The 21398-nt window shown below is 33.0% G+C and overlaps 3 protein-coding genes across 5 annotated transcripts; 1 reads left to right on the forward strand and 2 right to left on the reverse strand.

Moving 5' to 3' along the window:
• Positions 1 to 274: 274 nt before the first annotated feature.
• LOC129289325 (uncharacterized) lies at positions 275 to 856 on the reverse strand. Its single transcript, XM_054926090.1, has one exon. It carries the CDS (start codon positions 854 to 856, stop codon positions 275 to 277), a length of 582 nt encoding a protein of 193 aa, XP_054782065.1.
• Positions 857 to 4278: 3422 nt separating this feature from the next.
• On the forward strand, positions 4279 to 9786 carry LOC129288691 (casein kinase 1-like protein HD16). 2 transcript variants are annotated; one of them, XR_008588048.1, is made up of 17 exons: positions 4279 to 5069; positions 5561 to 5692; positions 5802 to 5875; positions 6021 to 6090; positions 6213 to 6268; positions 6373 to 6444; positions 7074 to 7168; positions 7264 to 7330; positions 7430 to 7559; positions 7634 to 7852; positions 7944 to 8077; positions 8431 to 8605; positions 8708 to 8798; positions 8875 to 9032; positions 9116 to 9304; positions 9407 to 9546; positions 9626 to 9786. XR_008588048.1 is itself a non-coding variant. In XM_054925410.1 (16 exons), exons 1-16 carry the CDS (start codon positions 4683 to 4685, stop codon positions 9464 to 9466), a joined length of 2109 nt encoding a protein of 702 aa, XP_054781385.1. In that variant the 5' UTR covers positions 4279 to 4682; the 3' UTR covers positions 9467 to 9786. The 2 variants fall into 2 exon arrangements, 1 of the variants encoding a protein (XP_054781385.1); XM_054925410.1 differs by having other exon boundaries at positions 9407 to 9786.
• A 960-nt stretch (positions 9787 to 10746) lies between these two features.
• On the reverse strand, positions 10747 to 14996 carry LOC129288580 (protein SAWADEE HOMEODOMAIN HOMOLOG 1-like). Of its 2 annotated transcripts, none has more exons than XM_054925223.1 (9): positions 14771 to 14996; positions 14425 to 14510; positions 14250 to 14295; positions 14020 to 14155; positions 13082 to 13145; positions 12521 to 12575; positions 11686 to 11829; positions 11340 to 11459; positions 10747 to 11148 (listed from the first exon to the last, which is right to left on the reverse strand). In XM_054925223.1, the coding sequence occupies exons 1-9, from the start codon at positions 14822 to 14824 to the stop codon at positions 11056 to 11058; spliced, it is 798 nt and encodes a 265-aa protein (XP_054781198.1). In that variant the 5' UTR covers positions 14825 to 14996; the 3' UTR covers positions 10747 to 11055. The 2 variants fall into 2 exon arrangements, with proteins under 2 accessions (XP_054781198.1, XP_054781199.1); XM_054925224.1 differs by having other exon boundaries at positions 10747 to 11145; positions 14771 to 14990.
• Between the last annotated feature and the right edge of the window lie 6402 nt (positions 14997 to 21398).

Genomic DNA, 21398 nt, shown 5'->3' on the forward strand with positions numbered 1-21398 from the left:
GAAAGAGAAAAGCTGAAAGAAGAACAGAGAGATACTGACCGTTCATATAGCATGTTTCATTCGATTTTTTATTTATTGATAATGATAACAAAACAATTAAAAGTACACAATACGTGTATCTGAAATTGCAATGACCTTGAAGCCAAAATCACCAAACCCACAAAAGACGAAAACTGAGCTGGGGATAATTATCATCAACATATCCAAAACTGCTCGTTGTTTTACGGTTAATTAATTATGATTAAGTCTTAACACAGAACATGTGCGAAATTGCTCAATCTTGCTTCCTCAGCTCCTTGTAGAACCTCGTTATGAACTCCTCCGCCGCCTCGTTAACCTGATCGTCCCTGTCGTCGTTGCCGTCTTGCACCGGGAACGGAGAGTCCGTCACCCTCACTTGTCTCACCGTCCGGGTCCGCCTAAACCAGGGAAGCGCCGGGGAGGCCTCCACCACGTCCTTGCCTTTTTTGTCATCCAGCATCTCCAACGCCACGGTAAGGGCATTATTAACCGCCACCGCGTCATCGTCCGACGTGAGTGGCGCGTGAGCACACGCGAACAAGTGACGGGGATGGCGTTTGGAGAAGAAGCTGTAGTTGGGAGTGTTGCTGCAGCTGAACTCGTACTCGCGTGCGGTGGAGAACTGCAGGGAAGCATCGTCGGCGGAGCTGCCATGGTGGTGGTGGTGGGAGATGAAGTTGGCGATGGCTTTTCCGGCGAGCTTGCCACGGCGTTTGAGCATGAGGTTGAGGTCCATCATGAGCTTCCCTTTGGCGAAGCCTTTACGGAGCATGAAGAAGACGACGCGTGCAACGCTGCATGCTCTCTTGGATATTACTGGCAAATTGCTTTCCATTGCTGTATTATATTGAATTGCTCTTTGATTTGTCTACAGCTTTAAAGGGGGGGTTGTTTGGATTCTTCGCTTTTGGTGTCCGGAGAGAGACACGCACGAAGAGATGAATTGAAGAGGAAGGGGCAAAGGGGTTGTGTATTTATAGGAACAACGGTGAGGAGGTAGGAGAAACAAAGCTTAGCGTGGAGGAGGCTAATTTGTATGCCATAACCTGTGGGTGCATGGATATTCTGTGTCACCTTTTCTTTTTTTACTTAACTTGGCGCGCATGCAGGGATTTCATCCCCATCTCTGTGTAAATGTTTTTAATATACTTATTTAATATGAGTATATGTAATAAGACTTAAACTCTATCCTCTAGAATAAGAATAATAATATATAGATCGACGAAGTTAAATCAACTTATTCTTTATATTATTATTCATAATATAAAAGTTGAGGAAGTTAAATCAACTTATTCTTTTGATTTAACTTATTCTAATATGAATAACACTACTTTCCTTTTTAGAGTGTTTAGGTCCTTCTATTATTCCTTTTGAATTTCATTTTTATTTGTATTATGCCATACCTAATTTTGAAAACAAATTCTCTTTCTCTTTCAATGCAAACCAAAAATTATTTTCTTGGGTGAATTAGTATGCAGGTCTTTATAATTTTTCTTAATTTTGAATTACGTACTTGTATCCCATTTTGTTTTAATTGAGTTCTTGTAGTTTTATCCATTAAATTTATTAATCCATGAATATTAAAATTCTTAATTTTTTTCTTTTAAAAAATGAAATTTGGAGCTTTTATTTTTAATTAAAAATTATATAAATTTAAAATTGAATATATATTTTTTATAACTCAAAATTTATGTGATTAGATTATTCTTTTAGATGATTTTCATCCATATAAAATTTTCATAAGGATTACTAAAATTGTAAACATTATATTAAATCTTTCTTTTTTTTAAGCCAAAAATATTACATCAGATTTTCTAAAATTTGAAAAGTATTTTTGTTTAGAAAAAGTTAATTATTCATTAATAATTTTTGTTCTCATAGATTAACATATTTAATGGATCTAGCTTGATTAAAAGAAAATAAAATACAGAGATCTAATTCAAAATTATGAAAAATTATAAAGAGTTATGATTAATTTTCCCATATTGTCATGTCTATTTCAACTCATTCCCGTATTCATTACTTTTTTAATTGTTCACCTATTAACTTTTTTTTTTTGGCAGCATGCCAAACATTATATCATCCAATGCCAAAAAGCCCAAAAACATTTAACTCCATTGAAGCAAAGAGAGTACTTCTTTTTTTCTTTTCTTTGTTTTTTTTTGTAAATCAAGTACTTCTTTTATTTTTATTTTTGATTGTCCACCGATATTTTTTTATATTAAAGGTACTCTTATTTGAAATATTATTAGGCAATAAATGTGAGTATCTTTTTTAAATTTAAAATTTAGTTCGTCACATTATGATGAATTAATCTCTTTTACTAGATTCAATTTTTATTGGTGTAGTATTTCTTTTGATGATGTATATCATGAAATCTTTATTATTTACCTCCATAGCCAATTCATCGCTCATGCCTCATGCAAAGGGTTGATGCAGAGAATCAAGAATGGGGCTTTTCAATGGTCTTAAATCGGCTTTGAGGCCGTAGATTGAGGTTTAACATCATTGAGCCCATTAGTTGAGGAGCAACTTTTTTATTTATTTATTTATGGTTGGTTTGATTAGGATGGAAATTAGAGATTAGTAGGCTTTTTTGGGCCCGTGGACCGCGGAAGGGACTGGTCCAATAAAACTCAGGAAATTTGGAGGCCTATTAAGATTTAATTATTCATAAATTATTACCAAAAAAATGTTCATAAATTCTAAAACAAAAGGCAGGAAATTTCTTTGAGCAAGTTTTATAAAATAAATTGGGAATCATGCGCAGATAATTCTATTGATATTTTTATTATCAAAACATAACGTGTGATTCATGATACATAATTTCCTCAAATTTTCAGTCACCTGCAACTTGTAAGCGCTTCTTTAAAGTTTAAGCCCTATTTGTTTAAGCATTTTTTTCACAAACATTTATTTTTTAAAAAAGTAAATCTTGTAAAATCTTATAATATTTGTTTGAACTTTTGAAAATAACAAAAAATATGAAAAAACTATAGTTACTATAAATAGTGTTTAAATCGGCTTTGAGGCCGTAGATTGAGGTTTAACATCATTGAGCCCATTAGTTGAGGAGCAACTTTTTTATTTATTTATTTATGGTTGGTTTGATTAGGATGGAAATTAGAGATTAGTAGGCTTTTTTGGGCCCGTGGACCGCGGAAGGGACTGGTCCAATAAAACTCAGGAAATTTGGAGGCCTATTAAGATTTAATTATTCATAAATTATTACCAAAAAAATGTTCATAAATTCTAAAACAAAAGGCAGGAAATTTCTTTGAGCAAGTTTTATAAAATAAATTGGGAATCATGCGCAGATAATTCTATTGATATTTTTATTATCAAAACATAACGTGTGATTCATGATACATAATTTCCTCAAATTTTCAGTCACCTGCAACTTGTAAGCGCTTCTTTAAAGTTTAAGCCCTATTTGTTTAAGCATTTTTTTCACAAACATTTATTTTTTAAAAAAGTAAATCTTGTAAAATCTTATAATATTTGTTTGAACTTTTGAAAATAACAAAAAATATGAAAAAACTATAGTTACTATAAATAGTGTTTAAAAACAATTAGAGAGAATGTCACAAAAATAAAAGAGTGCACAAATATATCATACTATAATAAATTATTTTTTTAATGAATGGAAATATATAAAGATATAATAAAATTTAAAAATTACTATTAAAAAAAATTAACTTTTCATGACTGTAACTAAATAAAAATGATTTTTCTTTTATTTAAAACTATATATAATGAATTGATTTTCATCATTTTTTTTAAATTTATAAAAATTATTTATTTTTTAAATTTAAACAAATCAGAGATTTAAGTTACATGTGGCTTTCGGTATCCGTCCATCACATAATATTTTTTAAATGAAATTATCACAAAAATTAATCATTTATCCTCTTTTTTTATCCCTGCTTATCTAGCGGAACCAAAGGCGAGCGTGAAAGCATCTCCGCGGCCAAAGAACGATCGCACTACTAGTTTTTCTCCACCTGTGAGTTGTAGCCCAGCAAAGGCTCGTAGGTGCGTCAGGAGATCACCCCCCTGAGCCCTTTTTAGTAATTTCAGCTCGTTTTCATATTTTCATGAACGTCAGTTTCTCTGTGAACCCTAATCTGGCCGTTTAATTTTCTCCAATCGACGGATCCAAGGGTGACAACAATAACTTTTGAATTTCCAAATTTTCCGGTAATTTGCAATTTCTTTTTCGAAAAAAAATATCGAACTTTGTGTTCTACGTCTCACAAAGTGCACCAGCACACCGCCATTCTCTCCCTCCCGTCGATCGCTTCTCTTCTACAGTGTTCGATTTCTTTCGAAACCCTAATTCGGGTTCCACGATCAACTACTCAAAGATTCGCGGAGTTCTAGATATTCGGGAAGATAGCATCGCAACCTGGATTTTTGATTGTGCTAGTTACTTTGATCTGTGTTTACCTTCGTTTTCTGTTGCAATTTTCGCGCAAATTCGTGAAGGTCTGGTATGAAGTTTTGTCTGAAGTCGTTCATTTGATTTCTGTCGGTTTTGCGAGTTTCGGGTTCGGTGGGTTCTGATCCGAAGTGAACTGTGTCTGTACGGCGCAAAATTTATAATTTTTGACATTCTTCCGGGTATTCCTGAGAGGAGGATGAGATTTGGAGGATGAACGATGCCGGTACTGCGTGGTGGAGTGCGCAGGGGCCGGGCAGCAGCGAAGAAACAGCAGCAGCAGCAAGATAGTCCATTGATCGGGGAAGGGGAAGCAATTGCAACAAGAACAAGAGGGAGGCGGGCGGCGGCGGCGGCGGCAGCAGAGCCTAAGGCCAACAAACAACAGAAGCAGGTGGTGGTCGATGAGAAGGTAGCTGTACCGGTGAAGGAGGGCGAGATCAAGGGCTTGGACGACGGAGTTCGTGTTGGTGAAGCTGCTGCTGGTGGAGCGCAGAGAGAAGAGGTTGGGGAGAAGCAAATGGATGACTACGATAGTGGAGCCAGGAGCAATGATAAGGGTAATGCCGGTGAAGATGAGGGGAGCACCGCTCCGCTTCCTGAGAAGGTCTGGGCTTTCCCCACCGGTCTGATGATTAATAATTTCTTACGCATATTATTCCTTGAACTTTGGTGGTATTTTAGTTGCTTACATGTGATAGTTGTCGAGTGTAACGTAAGTCTCTTGACGAGATGGCAAACATGGTCTATTCCTTCATTGAAATATGTTAAGTTGAGCTTAAGCTATTTGACATATAGTCATACAGAATGCAATAGAAGATTAAGTGAAAAAATGATTTTAAGAGTGAAAAATGAACTCTTTTTTTAGAGTACAAGAAATAGATATTATCTCTAGGTTTAGCGCTCAATTAATCTTCAAACCGGTAGGATATCTTGGCTGTTTGGGGTGATCAGTGAAAAACTTGAGATTAGTCATTTTTGAAAAGTACTTATTTTGGTTTGCCATTGGGCATACTGGACTTGTTTTCCATTTAATAACTTGTATATAACATTTTGTAAATTTTTAATTGTTAAACTATTGTTCTTCACTTGTTACAGGTTCAAGTTGGTGGATCCCCTGTGTATAAAATAGAGAGAAAATTGGGCAAGGGAGGATTTGGACAAGTGTATGTCGGTCGTCGAATTTCTGGTGTAAATATGAATGAGAGGACTGGACCTGGAGCCGTTGAGGTATAGGCTTCTTTACAATATTGGGTGATAAGTGATATCTCATGTTTATTAAATTCCTTACGTTTGTCATTAAATTTGGAGATTCACGGTTTGTTATTTTTTCTATCAGGTTGCTCTAAAATTTGAGCATAGGAGTAGTAAAGGATGTAACTATGGACCGCCTTATGAGTGGCAAGTGTACAAGTGGGTGATATTGCTTCTTTTGACCTTTTCCCTTTATGTTGAACTTCTGTATTATGTTGGTGGTGGGCTGAGTTTGTGTTTTTTTCCAAGTCAGTTTTTGGTGCGTGGTTTTGATCCCATATTAATTCATTTTCTATTTGTACAGTACTCTTGGGGGAAGTCATGGTGTACCACGAGTACACTACAAGGGAAAGCAAGGTGACTATTATGTCATGGTATGCTGCTTAGACATATTCTTCATTGATTGTTGTAATTTTTTAAACTATTCCAATGTTCCTTCTATCTGATTTTGCCATGCGAGGACTGGCTTTTTGACTCAAGACTTTAATGCATTCAGGTTATGGACATGTTGGGACCTAGTTTGTGGGATGTTTGGAATAATAACTCTCACACGTGAGTTTTCGAAAACTCAGTCATCAAATATCAATCATGCGTTTGCTAAAATGTGTGACTTCTGACCTTTACTTACTCAGCTTACTTTCTTTTGTAAAACTCAGAATGTCCACTGAAATGGTTGCTTGTATTGCCATTGAAGCAATATCTATATTGGAAAAGATGCACTCTCGAGGGTAATTTTCTCCCTTTTGTCTGCGACCAGTCTCATTTTGTGACTTTTTTGAAGATATATAAATTGAGAAGAAGAGGGTGTTGAATGTTCTTGATAGTGTGTATAATTGTTGAGCCAATTCTGCCGTCTCTTAACGAATTAGCACTATGATAGTTTCCTGCATGGGGATGGGTGCAATTTCTACTTTCCTGTTGATTTTTTTCTCTTTCAGCTGGTTGAGGTATTCAATTTAGTAATTGTGAGAACGAGTTTTGTTTGATGGTATACAGTTAAATCATAAAGATCTTCCAACATCTGAATTAGTTACATGGACCTTCCTTTTTCATATAATAGAAAGGAATGTGTTTGTTTATACTTTGAAGGAAGTTCTGTGTAATTTGGGAATCAGTAAGGTCATATGTCTGTCAAAACATAGGGCAAAGATGAAAGAGGCATATGAAATTTTGGAAGTAAAAACAAGAGTTTATGTAGTTCGCTCTTAGCTTCATAACTGCATGTTGCCTTAAAATCATTTGTTTGTTTTCTTATACTGTATCAGTGTGAATAACTCTTCTTATGGAGCCATCCTCTTCGATTTTCTGCTTAGTAGAGGAAAATATCATTCTGAAACTTGACTGTAACTTGTGGCAGGTATGTGCATGGGGATGTGAAGCCTGAAAATTTTCTGCTAGGTCCTCCTGGGACACCTGATGAAAAAAAGCTCTTTCTTGTTGATCTTGGATTAGGTATGATTGGTTATTTTCTAAGTAGCTACCTTTTATGTTCATTTTTATAGCAGCAATTTCACCTTTTTTGTAACTTCGCTGATTTGAGCTGACAGCTACTAGATGGAGGGATAGTACAACAGGTATGCACGTGGAATATGACCAACGCCCAGATGTTTTTAGGTATTGAATTTGGTTGTCAATATTCTCTTTATGTAGCTTACTTCACTCAATTCTCTGTGAACTTATGGCTCCTGTATTGTAACATTCTGTTTCTATTAGGGGCACGGTTCGCTATGCCAGTGTGCATGCACACTTGGGAAGAACTGGCAGCAGGAGGGATGATCTGGAATCACTTGCTTATACATTGATTTTCCTTCTTCGAGGTCGTCTCCCTTGGCAGGGGTATCAGGTTGGACATATTTGACAATTATATTAGTGCTATAACTATATTCAGAATATCAGTTGTTAACATGCTTTTCTCAGGGAGAAAACAAAGGGTTTCTTGTTTGCAAGAAGAAGATGGGAACTTCTCCGGAGAGTCTATGTTGTTTCTGTCCCCAGCCTTTTAGACAGTTTGTTGAACATGTGGTGAACTTGAAGTTCGATGAAGATCCTAACTATGCAAAGTATATTTCTCTGTTTGATGGCATTGTTGGTCCAAATCCAGATATTAGGCCAATTAATACGGAAGGTGCACAAAAGGTATTGGTTTTGCTGACTCTTGTGATAGGCATCTGAAATTTCCAGTCCTTTGTAAATGTGATTTAAAAAAAAAATAAAAAATTCTGTGTAGCTCATTGGTCACAAGAGAGGTCGGTTGGCCATGGAAGAAGAGGATGATGAACAACCTAAAAAGAAGATCCGCATGGGTATGCCAGCAACACAATGGATAAGTGTTTACAATGCTCGGAGACCAATGAAACAAAGGTAATATAAGCTGTCAAGCCTTAAGTATTCTGGCTAAGAATGCAGTTATTTTTTCAGTTACTTTGAAGTTCATGCAATGATCTGATTATTAGCCAAAGACAGAAGTTTATGCAAATGCAATGAGATACTGAGCATTTCCCCCTTGTAACAGTAATCTGGAGGGAGATTCTTATAGCTGTACCATCTCTTTGAATCTGTTTGCTGTTTTCTGTGTTTATTTGTTCTATGTTCATTACCTCTCATCAGATTTGATTTATTTAACACTGGAAATGGATGCTCAGAATTTTCCACTCGCAAACTGTATCTGATATTGAGGAACTCACATGCACGAATCATTTCTTTTTCCTTTCTAGATATCATTACAATGTGGCAGATGCAAGGCTGTCCCAGCACATTGAGAAAGGAAATGAAGATGGTTTATATATTAGTAGTGTGGCTTCATGTCAGAACCTGTGGGCTTTGATCATGGATGCGGGAACTGGTTTTTCTTCCCAAGTTTATGAACTCTCTCCCTATTTTCTCCACAAGGTAACCTCAACCTGCTTGTGATTTTTCACGCCTGTAGAATTGTTACTTGCTGTATCGCAGTCTTGTTTATTTGGAAATAATTCTATTTTTATGTATTTGAAGGAATGGATAATGGATCAGTGGGAAAAAAATTACTATATAAGTGCAATAGCTGGAGCTGCAAATGGGAGTTCGTTAGTAGTGATGTCTAAGGGTTAGTTTTTCTAGCATACTGTCTTATTGCTTTGGCCAATTTTGACTTACTTTCTGACTTGATTTGTGGAATCCAGGCACACAATTTGTACAGCAATCCTACAAAGTGAGTGATTCATTTCCATTCAAGTGGATTAACAAAAAATGGAGGGAGGGTTTTTATGTCACGGCAATGGCCACTGCTGGTAGCAGATGGGCAGTAGTTATGTCTCGTGGTGCAGGATTTTCCGATCAGGTTATATTTTGGATAAGAGATTCATCTTAGTTTTTCTTAACGAAAAAATGCATCTTGTTAGCTTAATATCCATGTCCTTTCAGGTGGTTGAACTAGATTTTCTTTATCCCAGTGAAGGGATTCACAAACGATGGGATTACGGATACCGTATCACAGCAACTGCAGCAACTTTTGATCAAGCTGCATTTGTCCTCAGTGTGCCTAGGAGGAAACCTGCGGATGAAACACAGGAAACGCTCAGAACTTCATCTTTTCCTAGTGTACATGTCAAGGTGGGTCAATATTTTAAGGATGTCTTGTAGCAGTTTGCTTTGGTTCCGATTATAAAGGTATTTGGAGTCTTTGGTTTGAACTTATTGTGCTGGCTTTTGCAGGAGAAGTGGGCGAAAAACCTCTATATTGCATCTATTTGCTATGGAAGAACAGTTTCTTGACCTGCATCCTAGGGTTCTTTATTTAGCTGACTCTGGCTGTCCTCCTGAGAAGCCCCATTCATTGAATGTGACATGGCATGGTACAGAGCCCAAGAAGTTTTGATGAATAGTTCTAATTATTTGTATGTAGAAATCTGACCGGAAAACCTGTGTTGCCAGTGTTGCTTGGAGATTCTGGTCCTATGCCATTGATCACTTTGACGCTTGGCAGACAAGGATTTATTTTCTTCGATAAAATCCTAGTTCGATCTTAGAGATATTGTCATGAATTTGACCTTCCACTGGGTATCAATTAGAAACTAGTAATCTTTTCTTTTGAATTTCACCATTTTGGATTATTAAAATTGTGGCCGGGCAATCTTTTGATGATTTGGAGTCACTAATGCAAAAATTTAAGGTACGGGACTGAGGATTTCTTTCTACAGAGTCGAAATTAGTGTCGTATTTTTGTATAACCACGGTGAGGAATGGTCATGATATTAAAAATACACAAATCTCAAAGCTGTGCATGTGGTTAAGGCCAATCCGATGAATGATTCCAGAAAAGGCAAGCTCGAGTGGTCAACTATAGCACTTTTGAGGAACACAATTGTATGCTTCTTAAAAGGTGTTCGAATGTTGCAATGCGGCAACTTGGACTACTGAAGTCGATAATGGAGTGACAGGAAGTTTCAGCAACGAAGGTGAGATGGATATTAAATTAAAAAAAAAATAGAGAAATGGGGTTAATAGTTTTTAATTAATTTTTCTTAATCTTTTATTTTATTTACATCTTGTCTTTTTTAAAAGTTCATAAACTAATTTATCCAATTTTTAAAAAAATTATATTCATTGAAATCTCCTCTCTCTTTTTCTTCCAACCAAATAAGGGGTTAGGGCTGTCTAAATGTTGGGGTTTGTATTAATTACAACAATGCCATTGAGCTAAATTGCATGATTCTTGAATGCTCTGACCTTCTATCATCTAAACAAGTTAAATAGTCAATGCAACTAAATATTGTTCTCAGCAAGGGGGAAAAGCATTGACTTGTATCATTAGTTGGATAACACCACCTATTTACAAGAAATGAACTTCACATACAATTTACATTGATTGATCCACAGCCCTGCTTACACCTATATTTAGTTCCCATACAATGATGTGCATGTTAAACCTTAGGATGATGCACAGTTGCCATATCAACAAAATCCAGCACCCAAAAAAATAAAATAAAAATAGAAGCGTTCAATGGCAGTAGACTGAATTAAAATTTTTGAAACTAGTGTTGCAATTTTTCAAATCACAGAAATCAAGTTAAAATTAAAAGTTGACTAAAACTACAACGGTTGAAGTACAAGGTCTTAAGTTCGAGCTCGTGTGACTGCGAACGCAGAAAACACATTTACAAAAGCTACTTCTGCTTGAGCCGATATTGCTCGAATCTAACCTTATGATGGATGTCAAATAGCTACATAAAAAATATAGTTTAACCAAATTAATAGCAGTACACTTCTTTTTAGCCAAACTAACAGAATAAATAACACATTTGCCCAGAAAGCAGGGAGCTTCGACCCTTTTTGGGATCCTCAAGACTGCAATCAGCTGTTCCTCATCCCCACAGATCAGCTATGGGATTAATGGAGACAACAGGCTGCTGGAGTGCCGGTCTCCGGCATAGCCTGTTCCACTGAACTACCTCCTGCTACAAGCATGTGATTCAGGGTTTAAGCAGAGGCAATAGAGATTCAAACAGACAAGGAAGAAGATGAACCCAGTAACGAAAACCAAGGAAACGAGTTAGCTCGGACGAGAAGTGTGCAACATGTTTAGTAGCATGAATAAACATAATAACACATTAATTTGACGAAAGGAAACATGTTCATCAAATATCACCTCAGAATTATCATGGCTGTATCGGACGAGGAAGATGCATCTACAGTCTGTCTGATCGTGAGGCCTTCTTTGGATTTTAACAACACGAGCATCACAATAGACAGCATAATCATATCTTTCCTGTTGATTACCACAAAGCCTTTAGAGAATACTAACATAAAGGAATCCATCTCGGTTATGAATAGACTCTACTCATGTTAAACTCACTAGCTATATTGATCATGTTACCATAGGAAAAAGACACCACTACATGATTTTGAAAGTAAAGAGAGTATTTACTTCAGCTACAAGTTTGAAGATGAATTGCTATCAAGAACAAGAAAAGAGAAGGTCGCGAGAACGTTACCTGGAAGCATAGCATAAGATCTCCTTCCTTCACCTTGTCACACTCAGAAGGTACTAATGGGATCGATCGCTCACGAATTGACTCTTTCACATTCACCCATTCATCCTGATTTTTACTGAATCCGGCATATCGTACACGTACTTCCTTAATTGCATCACAAGATTCAAGGACTTCAATTAGCTCCCCAGTGACACTTTTATAACGTGAAACATTTAGTTATCATTCCTTTTTTCTGTTTATGAAATTGGTGGGAAAATCATGTTGAGACTTTTTGAAGGATCAAACATGTGGGTATGTAAGGTTCAACCTAAGTCTAAACAGATGGATGACAACTAGAAATGCAGAGAAAAGGAAAAAATGAAGGAGGATACCCTCAAGCACATATGGGACCTGAAGTTTTTGAGTTAAAAAAGTTAAGGAGCTGCATTAGTGAAGTCAGTTTAATCATAAAAATATCAACCTCAGGCAACTCTTGGCATCTATCTTTGAGCAATTTCTAAGCATAGATTTCCAGCATCTAGTATTTAGCAAAATACCCTGTGGTTTGTGTTTCTGCAATCAACCCCTTAAAGATTTGGAATACGGGATTTAGTTCCTTGCCTCATCCAAAAGATTCTTGGGATGAAATGAAGTGAAGGAAAAAAAAAATGCCTATCACGTCAATGTATTAGCAAAGCAAGAGAAGGAAAGATGAACAGTTGAGTTCAGGTTCCAGTGGAATTCAATTATGACTCAATAACATACCTGTGAATGAAAATTCAAATTGTAAATTGACAAAAGACTTATTCAATTAATGGTTCAAAAGTAAGTAGATTATAACATGGGAATATCTTACAAGTTCACCAGTACTGTTGACAACTCTGTAGGAAACAAATGACTCAACATCATACCTGTAAATGGAAATTCAAAGAAACATGAGATACAGTTGCCAGCTGATTCCGAGTACATTTGGATGAGGGGAAGGGAAGGCAATTGAAGGCTTCATTGGAACAGTTCCCACGTTTGGGCGTTATTAATACAATAGAAATGATAATGAAGAATTTACTACTGACCCTCTAAAATCATTTAAACTCTTTCCTTTTTCTATTTTTAAGTTCTCATAATTTAGGGGATTTTCACAGGGAAAAATGCTCCAAACAAAGTCCCATTGCTCAAACATCCCCAACAGATGAGCACGTGAACAGGACGTAACCATAGACAGATTCTGCTTTTTTTCCGAAGAAAAACAGAGTCTTCTTTGATCTTGTTACAGCTGGAAATACCACAAAAAAATATAATGTCTTCACATATAATTCTCATTTAAGCGAAAATGAAATCAGATCAGCTCAAATCTAGTTATGCAGTAATGCGAGTCGTTTCAACATCTGAAGTCCTTAACCAGAAGAAAATTCCTCACCATGCTGCGTCCTTTGATGATCTAGCTTCAAAAGCCAATTCTGAAATATCAGGAACTCTCACATCTGATATAAAGATCAGAAAATAGTTAGTACCACAAAAAATTTACATCACGTCATTTTACTTGCCTCACTATGTCACACACTAGCTCAGCGCCTTTAGGATTTACAGAAATCATAAGATCACAATTTGACAGTAAGTACCTAATAACTATAATTTTCCAGGAAATATATTTGTTATTTCTAATAGTTGGTATATCAGAAAGTGAAATCAATTAAATATGATATAAATGGAAACAAAATGCTCCTGTTAATATGGGAAGGAAATGAAGATACAGCATGATATAAATGCCTATGACAAACAGGCTGCAATCATAGATTTCACATCAGCAAGCCTCACAAGTGAAACTTAACTTTGATGGAGCTTCTAAGGGGCAACTTGGTGTGGGGGTGGTGCTTAGAGATCATAACACCAGATCATCAGGAGGCTTCGATAAAAATGCGAGCATCTGCACAGTAATAGAAGCCAAGCTATGGGGGCTTGGCTGTGGGATCCGGTGGATGAAGAAGATTTGACACAGGAAAATAGTCACAGAGACTGACTCCACAACAGTCATGCCCGCAGAGAGATTGGTACTGACTGGCAAGTTCAAATTGCTCACACATAAAGTGCAGGGAATGCCTATACAGACTGGATGGCTAACTACAGCAGCGTTTAGGGTCTTTGCTTCTGGTGCAAGCCTCTTCAAGGCTTAAGTAGTTTACTTTTTAGAGACACAGTAAGGTTACCATCACTGGTTTAATTTTGGAGTAATTTCTAGGGCCCCATTAAATTATATTAAAAAAAAACAACTTGCATCCACAGATTTCTTTTCCTTTTCTGCATTTTATGGAAAGATAATTAATATGTTAGAAAGATAATTAAAAAAAAAAGAATAACCTTTTGGGTTCGGACAAGTTTCAAGTTCATCAGTAATAGTAGATGCATCAGAAGAACCAACAAGTTTCGGCGAATTGGCTGGTGAAGGTACTTCGGCTTTTGGCTCTTTCTGTTTGTTTCGGAACCAATCTCGCACCTAAAACTCAGGGGAAAAAGAGACAGAGAAAGAATTAAAAGATGTTATGAACAAAGCCCCAAAATGTCAGAACAATGAAGAAACAATGACAAACCTGTTCACAACATATTGGATCTTTTCCAGCACGGATCAATGAGGAACTGCAAAAATGTAAGCCAAATTATCAAATAAGATGGTGAGCAACAAGCAACATTATTTTGGCCAAAAAAAAAAACAAACAACATTATCATCTTCGTGGAAGATTGAAGTTAACATATGGCTTAACTCACCTAAAACTGTTTGCAAGCCCTTGGCAGAACTCCAGAGACAGAGATTTTTCTCCCATCTCCTTGTATATATTCTCCAATTGCACCATCTATGAATAAATTAGAAGACACTATGTGTAAGCCCATGCAACGAAGAACAAGCCCTTTTGATATGCATAAGAAATTCGAAGGATAAAAGCTTCTGATTTACAGGAATAGATAGACCATCTCATTCTAGCCAAGTCAGAATAAGGAGAAAGAAATTGCTGGGCAAAACGCAGAATAGTGTGGGAGTATAAAAGAATTGAAATGACTTAATGTAGAACATGTATTTTCATTCACTTATTCATTCACTGTGAACAGAAATTACCTCTGCTAAGAAAAATTCAGTGTGGGAGGAAACTGTCGAGCCAAGGTCCTCCATCGTCGCCGCAAGGACAACAAAATATATTTACAGTTGAAACGAACAAGTTCGAAGCGGCGACGAGAGAGAAGTGTATATTTTTGGTTGCCAGATCACCAAATTGTGGATGAAGACCTTGATGATGAATGAATGACTGCACTGAATATTGCTCTTTCAAGTACTTGTAGGAGGAATCCGACAAAACAAGAAGTACTTTTGAGAGGAAGCGAGTTTAATTTTGTTTGCCCGAAAGAGGTTTTTTGAGGCCAGCGAGATTTACTGTCATCTTTTACTCCTAACGTCATCGTAATTTTTGAGTATGGTTGACTGAATCTTTTATTTTTTTTTTTCTCTTTCTCATTTTCTTGATGATTTTTTTTTTTACTGCACCACAAAAAATTGTACTTTTTTTATGCTGATAAAGGAATTAAGTAAAGAGAATGGGAAGAAAACTTGCAAAGAGACTAAAAAACGAAGGGATTGAGGAAATATTAAAAATGTATCCTGAAAAAGTGTAATTGAAAGTTGTGACAATACATTATAAACATAAAATTGAGAGAAAAGAATAGACCATGTGCTAATAAAATATTTTAAACCGTCCCGATCTTAATCTAATAATAACCCCCCCCCCAAAAAAAAAGGAAAGAGGAAAAAGAAGATTAGCCCAAAAAATTTGAAATCCACTACTCTTAAATTTGCAAACCCTCATACGAATTTATTTTCTCTTAATTATTTAAAATTTTAATTAATATTTTTATAATTTTTAAATACATACTTGTGATGATATAACTATATTCAAAACAAATTAGATTATTTTTCTTCAAAAATAATTAACAATATACTATTTACTTTGTCATCTTCTTTTCTTGTAGTTTTATTAAATCTGGCCTTACTTCTTACAAACTATAAAACATAAATTTATAATTGAAAAGGATTGTTTTGAGAAAATAATTATTTTCAGTAAGAAATTAAATGTGCGCGTGTGTGTGTAATTTAATAAATAAAAATTTATAAATAAATGCTATTTAAGTTTGAAAGGAAGCTTAATATATACCTAATAAGTATTTATAATTATAATATATTCATAATAACACCAAGTCGAAGTTATCTTATTAAATATATTAATTATTTAATTTATAATATTTTGTTAGAAGGAATAACAAATTTAAAATGAAAGATTAAATATCTTTCACAGATAAAATATAAATAAATATTATGAAATATATTCAACATAACATGTTTTCATATTTTTATCAAATCAATCAATTAATTTTTAAAAAATATTATTTTCTAATTACCGTTTATGACAATATAATTTAAAATCTTATGCGCTTTACAAGGAGAACGGTTGTATCTTATTTAAATATAATGTAAATCCAGGTCCATATGTTATCCATTATTCCAATAGTTTAACTTCATATAAATAGTTTTTCTAGCAAAATAAAACTACGCATATTTTTTTATATTTCATATTGAAACTGATGATTATGAAAATAAACCTTTTAAATATCATTTTCATTTTTTTTCTTTTTTTAGTAGGAAAGAGGGCTAAACCCAGATGGGTATATTAAAATGGGGTAGTCTTCATGAATTCTGTCCGGCTTGATCCAATCTCGTTTGTGAGCCCAAAATGAAATTTCTTGTTGGGCCTTAAGCCTTATATTGAACTTGGACCTCAATTTTGGAACACGTGTTGATTAAAAGAAACATGAATGTTACCTCAGAAAAGAAAGGAAGAAACATGAACACTTCATCCCAAAAAAAAAAAGGAGAATCTCAATCAAGGACCGTTAGAAACAATTAATTACACTGTAAGATTAAAGATTTTGAAATTACTCTACAGGACCAAAGTACATTCCTTTGTTGTGAAAAGACAAGAATACCCTTCATGTGTATATTACATACTCTTTTAATAACTCCTCATTCAAAAAAAAAAAAAAACTAAGTCTTATTCACATTTTAACAACAATCAATTCCCTTATTAATAATTCTAAAAAGTTAATTTAGTGGTACAGAGGAACAAGTGTTGTGATTTGGTGAATAAATGTAATAAAAAACAGTCTCATTTTTATTTTAACAACAACTAATTTCCTTATTAACAACTTCAAAAAAACTAACTTAGTGATAGAGAAAAAAATGTTTTAATTTGGTGAATAAATCTCCATTCAAGAAATAACAAGTCCCATTTTTATCTAACAACAATCGATTCCTTTATTAACAACTACAAAATATTAATTTGATAGAGGAATTGTTATAATCTAGTGAACAAGTTTTCGTTCAAAAAAAACAAGTCACATTCTCATTTTAACAATAATAATCCTCCTGTCACAACAAAATACATCAGAGATAATTTTGTTTTTTCACAACAAATTTTAATTACATTTAGGTTTTTTAGTCCTGTAAAGTAATATCAAAATTATTTAGTCCTGCAGTGTAATTAACTATCCCCAAGGGTCCTTGATTATGATTTTCCTAAAAAAAACATGAACCGATTTTCATTTGTTTTCGAAAAGATTTTCTTTTGTTTCCCATTAAAATTACACATAATTACTTTAGCTTCCTCATTTGTTATGAAAATTAGAATTTGGGCTCATGTTTTTTACTGGATATAATAAGAGTTTTATCATTCATAACTTATGAATTTTTGGTTTCTTGTATACCTTGCAGAAAAAAATATTATAATGCAGATATAATTATATAAATATATCGATCAGACTCTATTTACCAAATGAGACCCATGTTGATTCAAGTTGGCAAAATAAAAAACGGTAGATTCAAATTTATTATTTTTTGTTTATGTGTGACTGACTTGTGAATTTCACCGAGAAAATTTATATTGGATTTAAGACAACATGGGGAATGACAATTAAATTCTCAAAGAGAAAATTAATGATACTTAAGTTCTCTATAATTTTTTTAAAAAAATAAGTTGTAGATATACAATCAAATATTTGGATTTGCTCCTTGTATGGAATCCAAATCCCATAAGTAACTAAGTAATTTTCTCATAAATCATACCATCCAATTTTAATTTTTAATATAACTATATAAGACAAAGTTAGAATAATTAATTTTTTTAAATTTATTCCTTCTATATTTATTATCATTTAAATTTCTAAGCAATAATTTATTATGATTATTAATTAAAAAATAAAATTAAAAAGTTACGTATTGTTTTGACAATTTTAAAGAATATAACTATCAATTTCATTATAATAATCTCAATATGCTCATATTTATTAATTATATATATATATACTCTTTTTATTTAAAAATAAGACATTTTAAATTATTTAAAGTATAATTATTTTTTAAAAGTATCCTATTAAATAGATTATTTTATTTTTTTAGAGTGAAACAATTTATTAATAAAATTAAATATAAAAATAAATTAATTTTAAAATAAATTTTTTATTAAAAGTTAAAATTTAATTAAAAATATTTTATATTTTTAAATAGAAAGATTATATATTAAAGAATCTCATAATAAAATTGAAAATTCTTCTGTGGGGGCACAAATTTTTTTGCCAACACTGTCATTCCGTCTTTGAATGCAAGTTTTAAGCAAGACTGCAAAAGCGCAAAAGAAAAGAAACCATTGGAATTTACAATTCAAGTTTGAAGATTCATTGTTGAATGGAAGAGTTTCAAGGCCGAAACACCTGTAACGTTACGGAGGTACGTTAATGACAACGACCAATAATTAATAAAAAAATTACATACAAATTTTACATAAAAAAATTAATTACCATGGAGTGTGTTAACAACCAACGATTTACAACACAATTCTTCCTAATTAATAGTCTTTTTTTTTTAAATTACAAGATATTTTTTTAAAAAACTCAAAATTTCCAAATATGAAGCACTTTAAAAAATTAAAATTTTATTAAATAAGTCTTATCTAATACTAACCTCTCTATCTTTTTATTTAATTCTCATTCTTATTAAATGAAAGTCATTTTTAAAAGTTCATATTTTTATTTAAAAAAGTTATTAAGTATATTTAATAAGAGTTATTGATATATGAATTTTGATCAAAGTATATTATAATTTAGGAAGAAGGGAATATGATTTTTTTCCAACATTAACAATAACTAATATATCAATTAATATAAAATATAAAACATTTTTATTGATGTTCCATTATAAATTATAAACAATACAATTTACTTACACAGTAATTAGATAATGTTCAGTCATGAATAATGTATAATTTTGAAGTCTTATACACATTTTTTATTCTCTAAATGTTTCTTACATGTATTTCATGGAGTTTCATGCATGCAATATTTTTTAAATATTTTCTACGTATTCAACATGATTTAAATGTTTAATAATAGAATGAAAAATTTATTTCAATAAATAATAAAATCTGTCAACAAATATAAATCATTACTATATTTTGTAATTTGTTCAGCTCCATTTAATCTTATTTATCAGATATATGTCAGAATTTATTTACATTTAGCATAAGACCTTTTGTTAAAAATTCATAAACCATTTTTTTTGAATATTTTATTCATAATTACAGCTCTCTTTCTTTTACTTAAAAATGGGTCTAGCTTTGAGATAAAAGTCAAAAAAAATAGAAAAGTAATTTTAAAATGTCATAATAATTTGAAAAATATATAATTTTATTTATTCCTTAAGGGAGAAATTAATAATAAACATGTTTTTAAACAAATCAATTAATATTTCACAAAATTTAGTTGATAACCCTGTGATAAAATTATTACTTCCTTGATTAAAAATGTATGACATGTTTAATATTTTAAAATATAATTAATATATTTTTTTAAAAAATTATTTAATAAATAAGTTATTTTATATTTAAACACTCAATTAAATAAGGATCAATATAAAAATTTTAATTTTAAAAAAATAAAATTCAGTTAAAATGTTTTACATTTTTCGTAACAAAGAAAGTAAAACTTTTCTGGAATGTGGATTATTACAAAGCATTGGAGGGACTGTTGTTATGAATTGTATGATACTGATATGAAATTAATGGTGATTCCGATGGCACACGTGGCGAAATACATCTGAAATTTTGTTCTCTTGAAATTCACAACATTAATTTTGGGAAAGATATGATAGCCTGCACGTTGTCAGTAAGAATCTGCAAAATTTGCAGCAACCTCTCTTTTCCGCACATGAAAACTTTGTAATCATGCAAAGTGTCATGGATAGATTATCCTCTTGTTTCTTTGAAGCTTATCATCTTTTAACTATATCTCTTGTTTGAACTGTTGGAACTAACGTAAGGTTGGTTGGCCAAATAATATTAAGAAGGTTCGATTCATGTATATTGATGAGATTTAATTATACATTGTGTCTGAACTCTAAAAAGTCTAAACCCTGGTTAAAATATCTGTCGCTTTGTAGAAAAGCAAAACAATAACGTGTAATATCTTTTCATTAACCGTTTTTATTTCTCATTTTATTCTTGCTTTTCGTTAGAAAAAAAATTATCATATAAATGTGTTAAAAAAAAAAAAAGAAATCACATGTGTGTGTGTTGTGAACCCAGTGTATAAGATTCATAGAGGTTGAGTGAGGAATTGAGATTGCAAACTAAAGCAAACAAGAAGGGCAGCAAAGTGGTAACTTTTTTACCATTCTTATATGTAGCATTATTATTTGATAGTGGATGTATTGTGATGTGTCACTTGTTGCAGTCATATTTAGTCCTTAATTATATATACTCAAGGTATAGTTGAAGTGGTGGCATTTCATGTGGTGGTGGTGGTTGCTTAGGGGGCCATATTTCATATTTTTCTATTTTAAATTGTATTCCAAATTTGGAAAAATTATTGCTTTACGTAATTGTTTTGTTTTATTTATAAATTTGAATACTCATGATCTATTACTTAAATACTTGATTTGAAAAAAAAATCTAATATGGAATTGCTTTCTTCTTTGTGCTCAACCTTTTTTAAGAATTATGAGGCCATGGTCAAAGCTGTGTCAGGTAACAAAAGACTAGGTCCAATTAGATGACAAAAAATTCCTACACTTTATGTGTGGGTGTTAAACATCATAGTATCATGACTGTTACAATTGACCTGATCAGCAAGCCAACAATTTACCTTGCTAAAGATGCGATCAAAGTATATGATCTAATCACACATATATAATAAGATCCTTGATACTTTTGATAGTATTGAAGTGATCCGGAGTGATTTTAAAAGTATTCACTTTGGACTAGCTTAGTTATAACCTTTAATGATTGTATAAAATGTTAATTTAAGAATAATTTTCATCCCAACAATAAAGATTGAGTTCTTTAATTTAAAAATTTCAAAGAGTTCTATCATAGTATTAGGTTAGTAGTAGTCAAGAGATTTGGTGAAGCTTTTCATCCACTTTCATTGATTATTATAAACAAGTCCCCCATGGGCATGCAGTTGCTTCGTTGAGATTAATAGAGTCATCTACACATAATCTAACCCAAAGTTGAGAGGAGGTGACCATTTGGAATGCAAGTCCTTATATTTGATGTTTGAAATTGTCATCACTGCTTCCAGTTAATTTGAAGTCATTAATGAGATTATGAGTACTTGTGAAAGTAATGTCTCATTTAGAAAGTTCATCA

Source organism: Prosopis cineraria, unplaced genomic scaffold, assembly GCF_029017545.1.
Source record: "Prosopis cineraria cultivar Desert tree isolate PC_DT_omini unplaced genomic scaffold, ASM2901754v1 PC12, whole genome shotgun sequence".
In the NCBI taxonomy this organism is placed as follows: domain Eukaryota; kingdom Viridiplantae; phylum Streptophyta; class Magnoliopsida; order Fabales; family Fabaceae; genus Prosopis; species Prosopis cineraria.